This window comes from Daldinia decipiens (assembly GCF_022478715.1).
Source record: "Daldinia decipiens strain CBS 113046 unplaced genomic scaffold F4813scaffold_30, whole genome shotgun sequence".
Lineage (NCBI taxonomy): Eukaryota > Fungi > Ascomycota > Sordariomycetes > Xylariales > Hypoxylaceae > Daldinia > Daldinia decipiens.
This window is the reverse complement of record NW_026054573.1, coordinates 91,306-103,786: the sequence shown is the minus strand read 5'-3', so window position 1 is coordinate 103,786 and position 12,481 is coordinate 91,306. Positions and strand designations below refer to the sequence as shown.

At 47.3% G+C, this 12,481-nt stretch overlaps 4 protein-coding genes across 4 annotated transcripts; 1 reads left to right on the top strand and 3 right to left on the bottom strand.

The window, feature by feature from the left end:
* Positions 1–3,497: 3,497 nt before the first annotated feature.
* On the bottom strand, positions 3,498–5,853 carry F4813DRAFT_367480 (GPI-anchored wall transfer protein 1). The gene is made up of 2 exons (XM_049244181.1): positions 5,419–5,853; positions 3,498–5,349 (listed from the first exon to the last, which is right to left on the bottom strand). The coding sequence occupies exons 1-2, from the start codon at positions 5,521–5,523 to the stop codon at positions 3,964–3,966; spliced, it is 1,491 nt and encodes a 496-aa protein (XP_049097273.1). The 5' UTR covers positions 5,524–5,853; the 3' UTR covers positions 3,498–3,963.
* Positions 5,854–5,963: 110 nt separating this feature from the next.
* F4813DRAFT_367479 (uncharacterized protein) lies at positions 5,964–8,274 on the top strand. Its single transcript, XM_049244180.1, has 2 exons — positions 5,964–7,623; positions 7,684–8,274. Exons 1-2 carry the CDS (start codon positions 6,624–6,626, stop codon positions 7,881–7,883), a joined length of 1,200 nt encoding a protein of 399 aa, XP_049097272.1. The 5' UTR covers positions 5,964–6,623; the 3' UTR covers positions 7,884–8,274.
* On the bottom strand, positions 8,275–9,913 carry F4813DRAFT_367477 (uncharacterized protein). Its single transcript, XM_049244179.1, has 2 exons — positions 9,373–9,913; positions 8,275–9,309 (listed from the first exon to the last, which is right to left on the bottom strand). The coding sequence occupies exons 1-2, from the start codon at positions 9,376–9,378 to the stop codon at positions 9,019–9,021; spliced, it is 297 nt and encodes a 98-aa protein (XP_049097271.1). The 5' UTR covers positions 9,379–9,913; the 3' UTR covers positions 8,275–9,018.
* Positions 9,914–10,250: 337 nt separating this feature from the next.
* Positions 10,251–11,372, bottom strand: F4813DRAFT_382068 (uncharacterized protein; the record flags this gene model as incomplete). The annotated part of the gene is made up of 1 exon (XM_049245752.1): positions 10,251–11,372. One exon carries the CDS (start codon positions 11,370–11,372, stop codon positions 10,251–10,253), a length of 1,122 nt encoding a protein of 373 aa, XP_049097270.1.
* Between the last annotated feature and the right edge of the window lie 1,109 nt (positions 11,373–12,481).

Below are 12,481 nucleotides of genomic sequence, written 5' to 3'. Positions count from 1 at the left end.
GAGTACTCGACGTTACTAAGGAGGGGCAGGGAGGGTTAATAATTCCGCGACGCCCTACTCTAAGAGTCGGTATTGTTGATATTTAACCAGAGGTAAATAAAAGATGAATTGGCGCTATGGCGCTATCTTCTGATGGAATTTTCTCCAAAGAAATTTAGTTTCGAGCTCGGTTATTCTTGGAAAACATACACAGCTGGTCCTAGGTCCGATAAAATCGAGGTCGGAACTAAAACAGATGTACGGATGTTTCGCTCTGGCGTATCAATTCGACAATGGTAGGTTTGAATTAAAGTAGAGGTTGATTCCTCGCACTCCACATAGGTAAGGTAGGTAAAGTAAAGGTAGGCGAGACTAAGCCTATATCTTCTTCGCCGGCGCTGAACCGAATTTAATCGCTAGGCCTGCTTGTCAATTGAGTTGTAGGACTGTTGGCTAATGTACCCTCTACTATGTAACAGGAATGGGTGGACGCGTGCGATTTAGGGGGGTTAATGACCGGAGGACAAGACAAGACAAGACAAGACAAAATAAAATAATAATAATAATAATAAAAGGATTAGAGGGCAATGAAAATTGGGGGGTGGGTTAAAGGAGAGAAAGGTTGTAGAGAGCTTGAGGTGCGTTTATGCAATACACCGTCTCCCAATTACTTTTGCATTCGTTCACTTAGAACTGCGCGATGAATTTGAAAAGCCTCGCCTGGATAAAGGCAGGCCAAATGGACGACGTGATGGGCGACGTGAAAGAGGGAGGAGAAGCAAACCAACCTTGGCTATAACCAAACCATAACTTTTCAAGAGAGACGAACATCAAATTGGGGGCTTCCTAGGGACTTGCTAGGGACTTGCTAGGGACCGCAAGTAGGGATGTCCTTGACAATCCTTGAGAGGGAAATTAGAAGATGGTCAGATGGAGACGCCAGCAAGGGGGGGAGGGGAGGGTCCTGTCACACAGGACGGTACCGTACCATACATATTACCTCAGGTACTGCATAGCACTGCATAGCACTGCATAGCACCAATTACTGCGCTAACTGGTCCTAACTTGGGGGACGCGTTCTGTTTTTGGGCGTGTTTCTACCCGGCCAAGGAAACAACCTGAATAACCTGCTCTATTAGGATGGTACGCTAGTCCCTAAATGGCGATAAGTGGGCGGGCTACCAATGCGATACGGGAACGTGGTGGTACAAACTTACAGGGGACTAACCATATCAGGCAACGAACACGACGGGGTAAGTAAGTCAATAACCACCTTTAGAAGTCTCTAGGTTAATAATGCTTAAGCGACAACGAAATGTAATGACGATAATTCACCATTTTCATGCAGGTACAATACAGTTTACAATTATGGGACCTTATAGTAGTGTACCTATCCAGGGCTGCCAGGTATGTATCTTATCATGTAACGAGCCATTAGTTACGGCTACATTCACCGAAATACTTGGGCAAGCCAGTAGTTTTGAAGAGACAGTATTTTAGACATCTAATGCATAGGTAGGTAGGTAGGTAGGTAGGTAGGTAGGTAGGTAGGTATATGAACTGCAAGTTAGGAAGCAATGGTTATACTATTACTGTAGGTTAGTAGTTAATGCTAGTAGGTATTTAACATTGATCTTCTTCAAGTTCCGACTTTTAAATTTTCATGGTTGATCTCCATTATGTAAGTAACAGCGCATAGAAACAACTTCCCTACTAACATAAGGGTACGAATCATGCAAGACATAGCGGCTTCGAGATAAAGAAAGTGGCTTACCCTCGAATTTGTTTATCGATTCTTAGGTCCGAATCCCGATTAGTTAAGAGAGTTAGAAACGTAGAAACGTAGAAACGCAACGGGCAATCTGAAACGGCAGGGATACCGGGCTCTAAAATAAGAAAATATGGACATGTAGCTCTATTAGGTACACTAGGTACCTATATGTTTGTACCTTTTTATGTAAAGCTGTACCTAAAAGCTGTAAGCTACATACCTAGGTACATACCTATCGCTTCTTTCATCCTACCCGCCCTCGAAAGACAAAGGTTGATCATCATCATATCATAGAATACAAAATACGGCCTTCTATCTAACTAGCTTATTCTCATCTTCTTTCGTTGTATTTGGTGGTAGCGCTTCGTACTAATTTCGGGCCAGTATCAATCATTATGCATTGCGATAACTACCTAGGTAATGTTTTCTGCTTGATATTCTCTTTGCAGTTAGCTGCGTATTGTCTGGTTCGTTGATACTTGCGACGCGGTCGCGATTATGGCTAGCTCTAGTTTGAACAACTCATTGTTTGTGGTGGTCGTGAATGTTGCGGCCATAACAAACGAGACTTCTCGACGATCGTACGCTCGGGAGCCGAAAGAGCTGCCTCTTTTTAATCTAGCCCTAGTAAGGCTGAGACGTTAAACCCAATGGTAAGAAAGACAGTTCGACATATCATCAAATAACCATATCCTCCAATTCCCATATCACGCCCAGATAAATACATACAAATGTTCTTCCTCTCTAGCTCTCGACTACGGCAGATGACAGGCTCCACTCCTCGACAGGCTGAGAAGATCAGATCTTCTTGCATTAATATCGGAGATGACCTTTCATGGATGCGAGCAGGGGTCAGAGGAATAATTGAGGGTTTATTAACTTTCAGAACATGGTCTAACAGGCGGTTAGCCGAGAAAAGGGTCGGTTAGTCCGGGTCTCAAAGAGCTCGGACTTCACCCACGAAGATCGTCGTCATCGACCCAGGCTCATTCGACTCTCCCGTCGTTCAATACGGCCAGTGAAGCCATTCTAATAACAGTCCTCCAATGCATGAGACATTCTGGGAACACAAAGCCTTAACCTAGTGCTTCGTACGTACAACCACAAAGCAGAATAGCCCAACTTGAACAAACTTGTTTTCAAATCGAATTGGTCAAAAGGAAATCCATCCTTATAATTACAATTTTCGACCAATTAAAAAGAGAATCCTACAAAAAAAAACACATTCATACAAACGTTGATCTTTAGTACTTAATTAAGTCTCAATATATACGTGCATATTCCGGAAAATTCAACCGAACCGATACAGTATAACCCGGAATTGAGGTTTCGGGTTCCATCGAATGAATTTCGAGGGCAAGCTATCAATGTGTAGCAGAACCGGTGGGACTATGCAGATAATCCGACGGCGGAAGCAAATTCGTTGCAAGATCACGCTGCCGTTTTGTGACACCACTAACATTCTGGCTTATCAGACATTTGCCATTGTAAACAGATGGATTACTATGTGAAATATGAAGTAATTCGTCCAGCAAGTAATTGGGGAGAATCATATTAGTAATTCAAGAATGAGTTAACAGTCCTGCAGACTTGGTCATTCTTATTAGAGAGACTCAAATATTAATTAAGCACAGTAGATGTATAAATAGCTTCAAATAGGTATAAATTTGCGTAGTTACTATCGTCCTAACTAGTTAGTGCATTAAGGGTTCTTCAAGAAACCAAGACAAAAGAGAGAAATTAGGTCGGAAAGACTTGCTCTTTAACGTGCTCTTTACGGCCATACATAAGTCTATACACACCACGAAGCTTTTGGAAGGCGAAAAGGTACAACAGCACCACCCGACTTAGTGGCATTTTATTACGAGCCTTTAAGCTCTCATGAGATCGAGATGAGGTGTGAGTTAGGTACCTAGACATATGCACACGGTAGCCGAGTGTTGAACCCGGGGTCTTTTAATATAGCATTAAATGACTCCTTAACAACAAGTCTCTTATCGGAACGAAATGACCTCTTTGTAGTTCTTTCATCTGCCGAACGACACCTGGAATTGTTTTTTACCTTCTACCCCTTTACATATATTCGAGGTAAGCGGCTATCTCTTACCGTACAAGAAGAAATTAACACAATGGCATGGGAACTGTGTTGTCTTTAGTTATCGGGATGATGTCAGTAGATAGAGAAGTCCAAAATCTCGGTCCATTATCTATACTCATAGCTTAATAGAGATGTTCCAAGCATCTAACGTAACCGCAAGTGTCGTAAGAACCGCAGCATATCCTACCAATATGCCCATAGCAACACTCGGCCCAACATCCAAAGTAGGCACCGTCATGTTTACCAGTCCCGTGAGTAGATTCGCGGCCAAGAAGATTGCTAGCCCATTCCTATTAAATGCTCGTAGCACCCTGCTCGTAGCCGTCTCGTACGCCGCCTGTTCTGTCTTCGCGTCTGTAGCATTGTAGAATGACGGAAAGAATACGCTCTCGATAGCGCAACATGCTAGTAACTGGGACGAGTTAAATGCAGCGATCCATAGGACATAGGGCAGATTAGCCAATCGCCGGGACACATCTAATCCCGCGCCGTAACTGTAGCTCGTCGTTAAGAAGTACAGAATGGCCCAGATGGACGTCCACACAGTCATAGTTAGGACCAGAGTAGTCCGCTGGGTGCTGCTACTGGTTCCGCTACGCGCGTTGATACTCCTGGGCAGTACGTACATACCGGTATCCTGACCGGCCAAGAAGATGGCGAGGTATCCAAAGAAGCTACATATACCTTCTTTATTCATAGAGATGATGTCTGTCCGTGGCGCGATAAGTATGAACGCTTTCAGACTTGTGGTCTCCAGCACAGCCTGATAAATAACACCCAGTAGAATTGCAAGGGCCGCATAGGACGGGATTATCTTCAACGCCGACTGAAAAAGCGCGACGAACGGAGGAAGAAAGCCTAAGGTGAAGAAGAAATTCCAGTGTACGCCGTACTCAGTTACGTGCTCGGCATAATCGAGACCTTTGACGCTTATAAGGCGAATGACGCCGAGAACTAGCAAAGGCAACGAATGCCTCATCGCGTATAGAAGCCTCTGGAGCACCGGCGTCGTCCTACCCTCCGCCCTCTCTTTAAGAACTGGACGCGCGGCAACAATACCCGCCGAGAAGACAAAGGAGCCTACGCCCACGTCCATCAGCGAGGTGCCCCACGTCTCAACCTTTGCAAATCTTCGGGGGAATATCCTGAAATCCACCGCCAAAATCGCTAAGCAGGTAGTAATCATCATAAGTCCCCGGTAGGTTGTCAAGAACGGCTTGGTGGACAGGACGCCCAATGCGCCCGGCGACTTCTGAGCTTGCGCATTGGGAGGGAGTTTAGGCTTCTTTCTCGACACGGCAGGGTTTGAGGGCAGGGCGTAGACGAATATGGCGGGGACGAGGATCAGGCCGGAGAGAAGCAATGGCTTGTCCGCGTAGAGTGTTATCGCAAGTAAAATGGCCACTACGTTTAGGAGGAAATCGACTACAAAGCTTAGGGGCTTGTACGGCTTGAAGAAAGACTGGCGAGACTGTAGAATGGACCATAGGACAAAGGCGATCTAGTTGGAAAGCTCGGGTTAGCTACAGGACTTCTCGGACAGCAAGTCCATTGTTAGCTGCATACGTACAGGTCCTATTGCAGTTACATAATTGATTTCAGAGACTGAGCCACCTGATAGGCCGGACACGAAGTCCTCCTTCATCTGCTTATAGCTGGTCGCATTGGAACTCATATTGTCTTGCTTCGAGTAAATTACGGTTATATGTGCAGTCTGATAAAATTGATTAGGGAGTGCTATCAAGACTCGACTAGCATCGTGACGATATAAAATATATTGTGGCCCTTTTGAACAGATGTCAACTCGAAATATGCTATGTTGTTCTTTAGAATAGAATAGGTACCAGGTAGCTTTAAGGGTTGACAGTTACAAAGATCAGAAATGGACAAATTAGAGTTCGATTAAGTTGAGTGGGTCATTAGCGGGTTGTGCTATGAGATCACAGCTCCAGTTTAGCTTGGCGGCTCTGCAGCTAAGCTTTAAGCTTACCTAGGTATGTATGAGGTAATCAATCAAAAGTTGAATATTAACTAGGTACTTAAACGATGTACTTATATTCATGTATTCCGTACCTAGGTTAGGTATGCATATATGAATAACATATATATTCCTTTCAACTCCCACATCGTCAACAGGCCAACAGATCAACAACATTTGATCGGCCTATTGTAAGCAGCTTTGCCGAAATACAAACACCAAATGCAAATACTCGTAGTCATGTGAAGTGTGACAATGCAGAGATCTCTTTGTTGTAAGGCTCGGTCAGCAGAAACCACCCGAACCCTCTTCTTCTCCCCGCCGGGCTGTTATACCCGATTCTTCATGTAAAAACCCTAAGCAGATGACAACAGCCTCCGGGTTTCCTTTATTCTCTTACGATTCGTACCCGTATTACAGCTCACTTGCCATCTCAGCCCGGTGGGATTTCTTTCTCCTTTGTCACAAGATTGGAAATCCCTCCGGGAAGCTGTATTGTTCTACGGCTTGGCGCAACGCAATGACAATTACTGTATTGTCTTCTTCCTTTGATTCCTCTGTTTGTCACCCACCGACCCCCCCATCATGTAGAAAGAAGATCTCACAAAAGAGGCTTTGTCCTTTATCTATTCATAGAAATATATTTCTTAAATTCGACTCTTGCGATGCCATCTTGATCATGTCCCTACCCTACCCTACCTATACATTTTGCTTTTTCCAACCTCGAGTAAGTCTTCCAAATAGGCATTTAAGCCAATTGAGCTAGTGCATGATCTCGATCCTGCGCTCGATACCCAATGACAAGCGATGTGAATATCTCGAGACGTCCGGGTCTCGAACCTATATGGACTAATAGCCACCGCGCCGTTAACGCCATGCCTAAGACCATCCTTCGACCAACTCCCATCAGCGTGGGTCTGCCTCAGTCGCCAATATCTCCCAAGAGTCTCCCAACCCTCCCAAGCCCCAACCCAGTCCATCCCGCATCTTATGATGGATCGATGAGAAGGCAAGATCGGGCCCTGGTCAACAGCCTTGACCACAGAACGATGCCGTCCCTGAGCTCGGCACCCCTGACTCCTATCGACGAGTACTCGCCATCACCCCTAGTCGCAAGGCTCGAAAGGATCAGCATATTACCGTCGATGAACATTGGCAATGGCGCACTTACACCGGCTTCGTCAGATGCCTCGTCTCGGAGAGAAAGCCTGCTGTCTCTAGATGGGTCGATACCAGTAGCCATGCATGAGGCTCCCTCAGAATATCAAGTTAGAAGTCCCAGCTACTATAATGCGGACTACACCTCCATGTCACCGGGTTCTCCGCGAAGAGATGCAGCATTAAGGCTCCGAGACCAACTTGGAGTCTGGGGACCCGTCTATTTTGGCAACTCAAAGATGGCCGACGCCTTTATTATCGCCAGATCTCTACGCCAACATAGTTGTAGTTCCCCGACGAGCCCGGCATTCGTAAAATCACCGGCGGGTGCACCGCCAAATAAGCGACTGACAGTTCGCGCCATAGTCCGGCCTCAATCTCAAGATAGGCCAGCATTCCTGATTCAGCGCAACTTCGATATCGATCAGCTCCGGGCTACTATCCCCGATCCACCTCCACATATACAAGCAAACAGCGGCCCGGACAGACAACGCTCCCCGAGTCGGAGCAGTGCCTCGGTTCCCACACAGTCCAGTCGCAGACGATCAAGTACCGTGCGGTCGGGCGCTCTACTACGTTCCGACGCAAACACCTTGGACCTCGAGAGCTTGATAAGAGACGCGAGGGCTATACCAATGCGTAAGTAGACGCGCTTAAGACATGTCCAAGTATAGACCATCACTAACAAGCACATCTCAGACCTACCGTATGCTCGGGCATACTTACCTGTCGTGGCGGCGCTACTAACCTCCGGCCACGTCCGCGAAGGCGATGTCGTATATCTGCCCATGCCTCATGCCGAAGCGTGGCACCAGACAGTACAATATGTGTATACGGGGCAGGCCGAGCTGACAGAAGAGGTCCGGGAGAATATATTGTATTTAGCTGGGAAGGTATGATTATGCTGACATTTGTTTTATCTGGGGGATTCGTGGGAAAGAGAGAACACCCCGTGTGTAGATATGTACTAGATTAGATGGTCTGATACATATAACGGATGGGAATAACGAGGATATGAATGGACGCGGTGTTTGGAAATAGGTGGTATAGTCTATCTGAGGCAAAGGCAGGGTCATCTCTTAATACCCAAAAATTAATTAATACTCGGCTGGCAAGCAGTTATTTACTGGGACATATTTCGTTTAGGGAAAGGGTTGGGTTAGGCACCACATACATACCATACCAGTCAAGTCCAAATCACGCAGGCTTTATACGTGCCTTAATACTGCACTTAGCATAATTAATTAACACTGGACACCATCCATCGTGGAATCAGGCTTGGCGAGAAATAGATCTCTTTTCCGTACTATTAATCCATCTGCCTCCTAACTACCAAAAAAAAACAGTCCTAGAGTTTTAGAACCGAGCAACAACCGTACCTTCGCAACGCAAATGTGATTCAACCAGCCAGCCATAACCCTTGGGGGAAAGGTCAACAGTAGAAAGGCAACCTCTCAGAAGAGTAGGAAAACCAGAGAACCGTGATCCCTCTCCGGGGAGAAACTATTATTAAAGCACGAGAGTGTGTGGCGATCCATGTCAGAGTCGAGTGTCGTGAATACATGTGCCTTCCGTCTCGTCCTGCCGCCAACCAGCCAGCCAGTCATCGTATTAAATCAACGAACCACACCCTTGTTATATCAAAGAAAACAAAGCGGAAAAACTCAACGCCTGGGCAATTATTTGCCTTCCTAATAGGAGGCCACAAACGCGTCCTAATGCCTGCCCTTTTCCCTCCTCAATTAAGGCCTAGTAACAGCATTGCAAAAACCCTCATATTCACTGCTGATCTTTGATATCTGCCAGCTTCTCATTCACCTGCTTGCCCATCGCGTCAACATCCACCTCGACTCCCTCCTTCGGGGTACACTGGCCAGCCTTAAAGTCGTCGGTCGGAGCGCCAATCTCAAGGTCGGCGTCGTCATCGTCATCATCGTCAAGATCCAAGTCGCTCACGTCGTTGGTATTCTCCTGAGCGCCTTCGAGATCTCCGGCGTTGCGACGGCGGCCGAAGATGATAGTCGACCAGGAACCCTAGTACTTGTCGACGTAGTGGAGGCAGAGGATGGGCATGGAGAAGATGCCGATGACGATGCAGCCAAATCTAATGGCAAACATGCGAAGGCCCTTCAACAGGAACGCGTGAGCCGTGGTCTCTCTGTCACGGAAGTAGGTAGCAACCACGACAAAGAGAACAGGGAGCAGGCAAAGAATGGTATAGACCAGAGTGTAGGAAGGGGCTTCTGCACCGCCGTCACCCTTGCTCTCGCAAGCAGTCGGGATGGTGGTTGCGACAGATGAACCCATTGTCTCGGTAGGTTGGGTCTATTAGAATACCATCATTAGTTATTAAGCTTCTTATTTGCCAACTCTTTTCTTTGTTCATACCGACATGGTGAGTAGTGAAGACTCGTGAAGACTCGCGAAGAAATGTATGAAGAGTAACAAATATCGCGTATCAAATATCGAGTATCGCGTATCGAGATAGCGTGGACAAAGGAGTGATGGTTATTAGGTATTGCAGTCCTTTTGTCGGATGTGCGATGAAACTAGAACCGTATCCGAATAATAAATAGACGTGGCGGTTGAAATAAAGTCACAATGATTAGGGCTTTACGGCGTGACCCTAGAACTCCCGCTGCTAAAGAAAAAAATAACTTATTGAATAAGTTGTTGTGTGCAAACGACCCGTGCTATGTTAGGTTACCTCCCGTGACTTGCTCCTTAGGCAACGAGGTGGGCGGTGGGCTCTCGAAATTTATTGTGCAGCTACCAATGGCAGGCAGGTTCGATTGCCTATTCGAGTGTGCATGTGAGTGTGTCGTTTGTTCGTATATAGGTACACAGCACGGTATAAGTAATGCAGGACAGATAGGAACGTACGCCTAATGTAGTAAATAACCCCTTATCCCCCCCCCCTCTAATCGAAGCCTCCATCCCCTAAGTCACGCCCTATGATTATGGCCAATAGAATGCGACAGATTATGCAACGGTAGTACCTATGCGATTCCTCTTTTCAATGAATAAATCGTTTGCCGTGATGTGTATGTATACCTCGATCCCCCCCCCTGAGTCTTATGTTCGATGATGAGTTTTCCTCTTAGACTGATTATATACCCAGCCTCATGGGGATCCTAAGCCCGCTTCTGTCTGCTTGCTCGACCTTTCCACCCGAGGGCAATGGCGCCTAATGGGCAAACTTTCTAGGCACGGGACCATAAAGACTAGGCGACCTTGCGATAACCCCTTAGAGACCATAACCGGCTTCATAGACACACGAACCTCCTTCCCTCCTGAGCTATCCTTTCTACACAACAGACTCGGACATGACGCTCTGTGTTTGCCTTCGATTCGTTCACGGCTTCCTCTAAATTTTGGCACCACTCCAACTTTGCTCGAGCATCCCAATCAGCGACAGAGAGCTCGACTTCTAGGCGTTGGAGTCTTTTCAAAAGCTTCAAACCAGTCTCTATCCATCCTGACGCCCTACCATCCGAATCCCGTATCCTTACAGTCGGAGCCCCTTTCTGTGGTGGGCCAGCTACGACCCACGACATCCCCCCTGTTGCTGGTGTCCCTCCTCCTCCACCACCACTTAGAATCTTTAGTCTCAGCCCCTTCAGCCCAGGGGCCCAAGCCTCGCACAGGTCTCTCCAATCTTCTAAAGACCGCCCCATGAGGTCCCGCGATAGAAGCTCTAGGCGAGCGTACCGCATCGTTAGTTGCCACGGCTGCAGCCCCTTCATAAATGACCGGGCCGCCCACAGCCCCGACGTGAACCAGTTGACAAATACAAATTCGTTTTCTAGGAATGGCAAATGCCTGCTCTCATAATAAATCTGCCGGTTCGCTATTAGTATTGAGGTTGGCATGCAGCAATTCGGCCGGTAAGGCGAGAGTAGCTGTGATCGCTCCGCTATCTGCTTTTGGTTTCCAGCGAGGTCTTTCGGCACGTCCAAGTTACACCGTGGCGAATCTGTTTCTGTGTCCAACGCTACGGCTTTGACATGATAAGCATGATAAACCGGGTTGGGGTACCACGGCGCAAATTGCGTCAGCTGGATAGGAGTCATAAGGTGCACCCAGCGGTAAATCTGCAACCTAATCTCCAAGGGCAATTCCATAAGCGGGAAGAAGCCTTCATCTTCGGAGCTAGTGGCCGAATCCATCTCATCTTCCGAACATCCGTCGTTCGAGATCTCCCCCAGCATGAGGGCTTCAAAGTCGGAGAGAGTTTCTTTATTAAGATTTTCCAGCTTGAGGGACCTGAATTCGGAATTATCGACGGACCCCGTTGCAATCTCCCTTTGTTCAGAACAATGGCCCGGTCCCCACGCAGTGACGCTTCCTCCGACCCAGTCACAATCGTCAAATTGGTCTAAAAGCATATCCGGAACGGGTGCCGAAACGGCGGTTCCTAGCTGTTCTGTGTGATCAACGACTGAGAACTGAACTAGTTAACATAACGTATAACTAAAAGGCGAAAGGAACAGGAGGATTCGACTAGGTGTCCGCGAGACGTGGCGGGAAGTAGGACGACGGGATATTTATAAAATCGCAGCGGAAGCGGCTACATCACCCGGATGCTTCTGAGGCGGTAGTTTATACGGCGGATATATACTGAGCGATTTGATATGAATAGGGCTGTCGTGTCCTTCGCCCTGAGTTGTACCCAATCTAGTCGTGTCTAAGCCGTATTATAATCAGCTAGCCACTGACCGCCAATTAACAAGGCACCAGGGGCCAATCAAAGACCAGCCCGTCAGCGACGATATTAGACCGGCTATAGGAACAAAGGAACTGGCCAGGTGGGAAACCTGCTGGATATAACATCAGCTTACGGGTAGGCCCAGTCACGCTTTTGGAGAGCCGCTCTAGGCGTCAGCTTCTCGTCATCGTCCAGGTCGCGGCAATACGACGGCGGGCCGTTTGGATGGGTGCGAATCTGCGAGTCAGCACCGAAATGATCAACGCAGCGAATAACACGGCCCGGAGGTATCCTAGCAAATTTATTCCGATTGGGCTCCCTTGCTCTCGATCTCCCTTTTGGAGATCCAACACGTATTAACTTGCGTCGCTTAGGTATTACTGCATATATAGGATTCAAACCGCAGGGTTGATTAAATAATGTGAACCCCTTAGATTTGCTCTACCCGACTTTGTGCGGTATTCGCTGTTATTCCTTTTTCACCCCACGTCCGTCTCGTCCATCGGGCCGCTTCGGTATCTCCAAAACCAAGATGCTGCAGCTCAACGAACGTGCGCATAGGCAGTCAGATCTTGTTGCGCTTACGTATAGCCGGGATTAGAGTCATCTCTGGCCTCTCATAGGGCTGAACAGGTCACACGAAATGCGTCCGTGACCGGTCGACGAAACTCGGTGATAATCATGCGTGGGACGGTCTTACTAAAAGACAATCTCGACACTATATTGCGGCTTATGTGCATATTGAAATGAGGCTCAAGAACGGGGACTCGAAAACGTTTTCGTCGCTTA

Excerpts from the sequence above, each read along its gene's own strand:
- F4813DRAFT_367480 (XM_049244181.1), bottom strand. The coding sequence starts at position 5,523 with ATGAGTTCCAATGCGACCAGCTATAAGCAGATGAAGGAGGACTTCGTG. Across the intron at positions 5,350-5,418 it reads ATGTAACTGCAATAGGACCT|ATCGCCTTTGTCCTATGGTC; the intron begins GTACGTATGCAG and ends CTTTCCAACTAG.
- F4813DRAFT_367479 (XM_049244180.1), top strand. The coding sequence starts at position 6,624 with ATGACAAGCGATGTGAATATCTCGAGACGTCCGGGTCTCGAACCTATA. Across the intron at positions 7,624-7,683 it reads CGCGAGGGCTATACCAATGC|ACCTACCGTATGCTCGGGCA; the intron begins GTAAGTAGACGC and ends AGCACATCTCAG.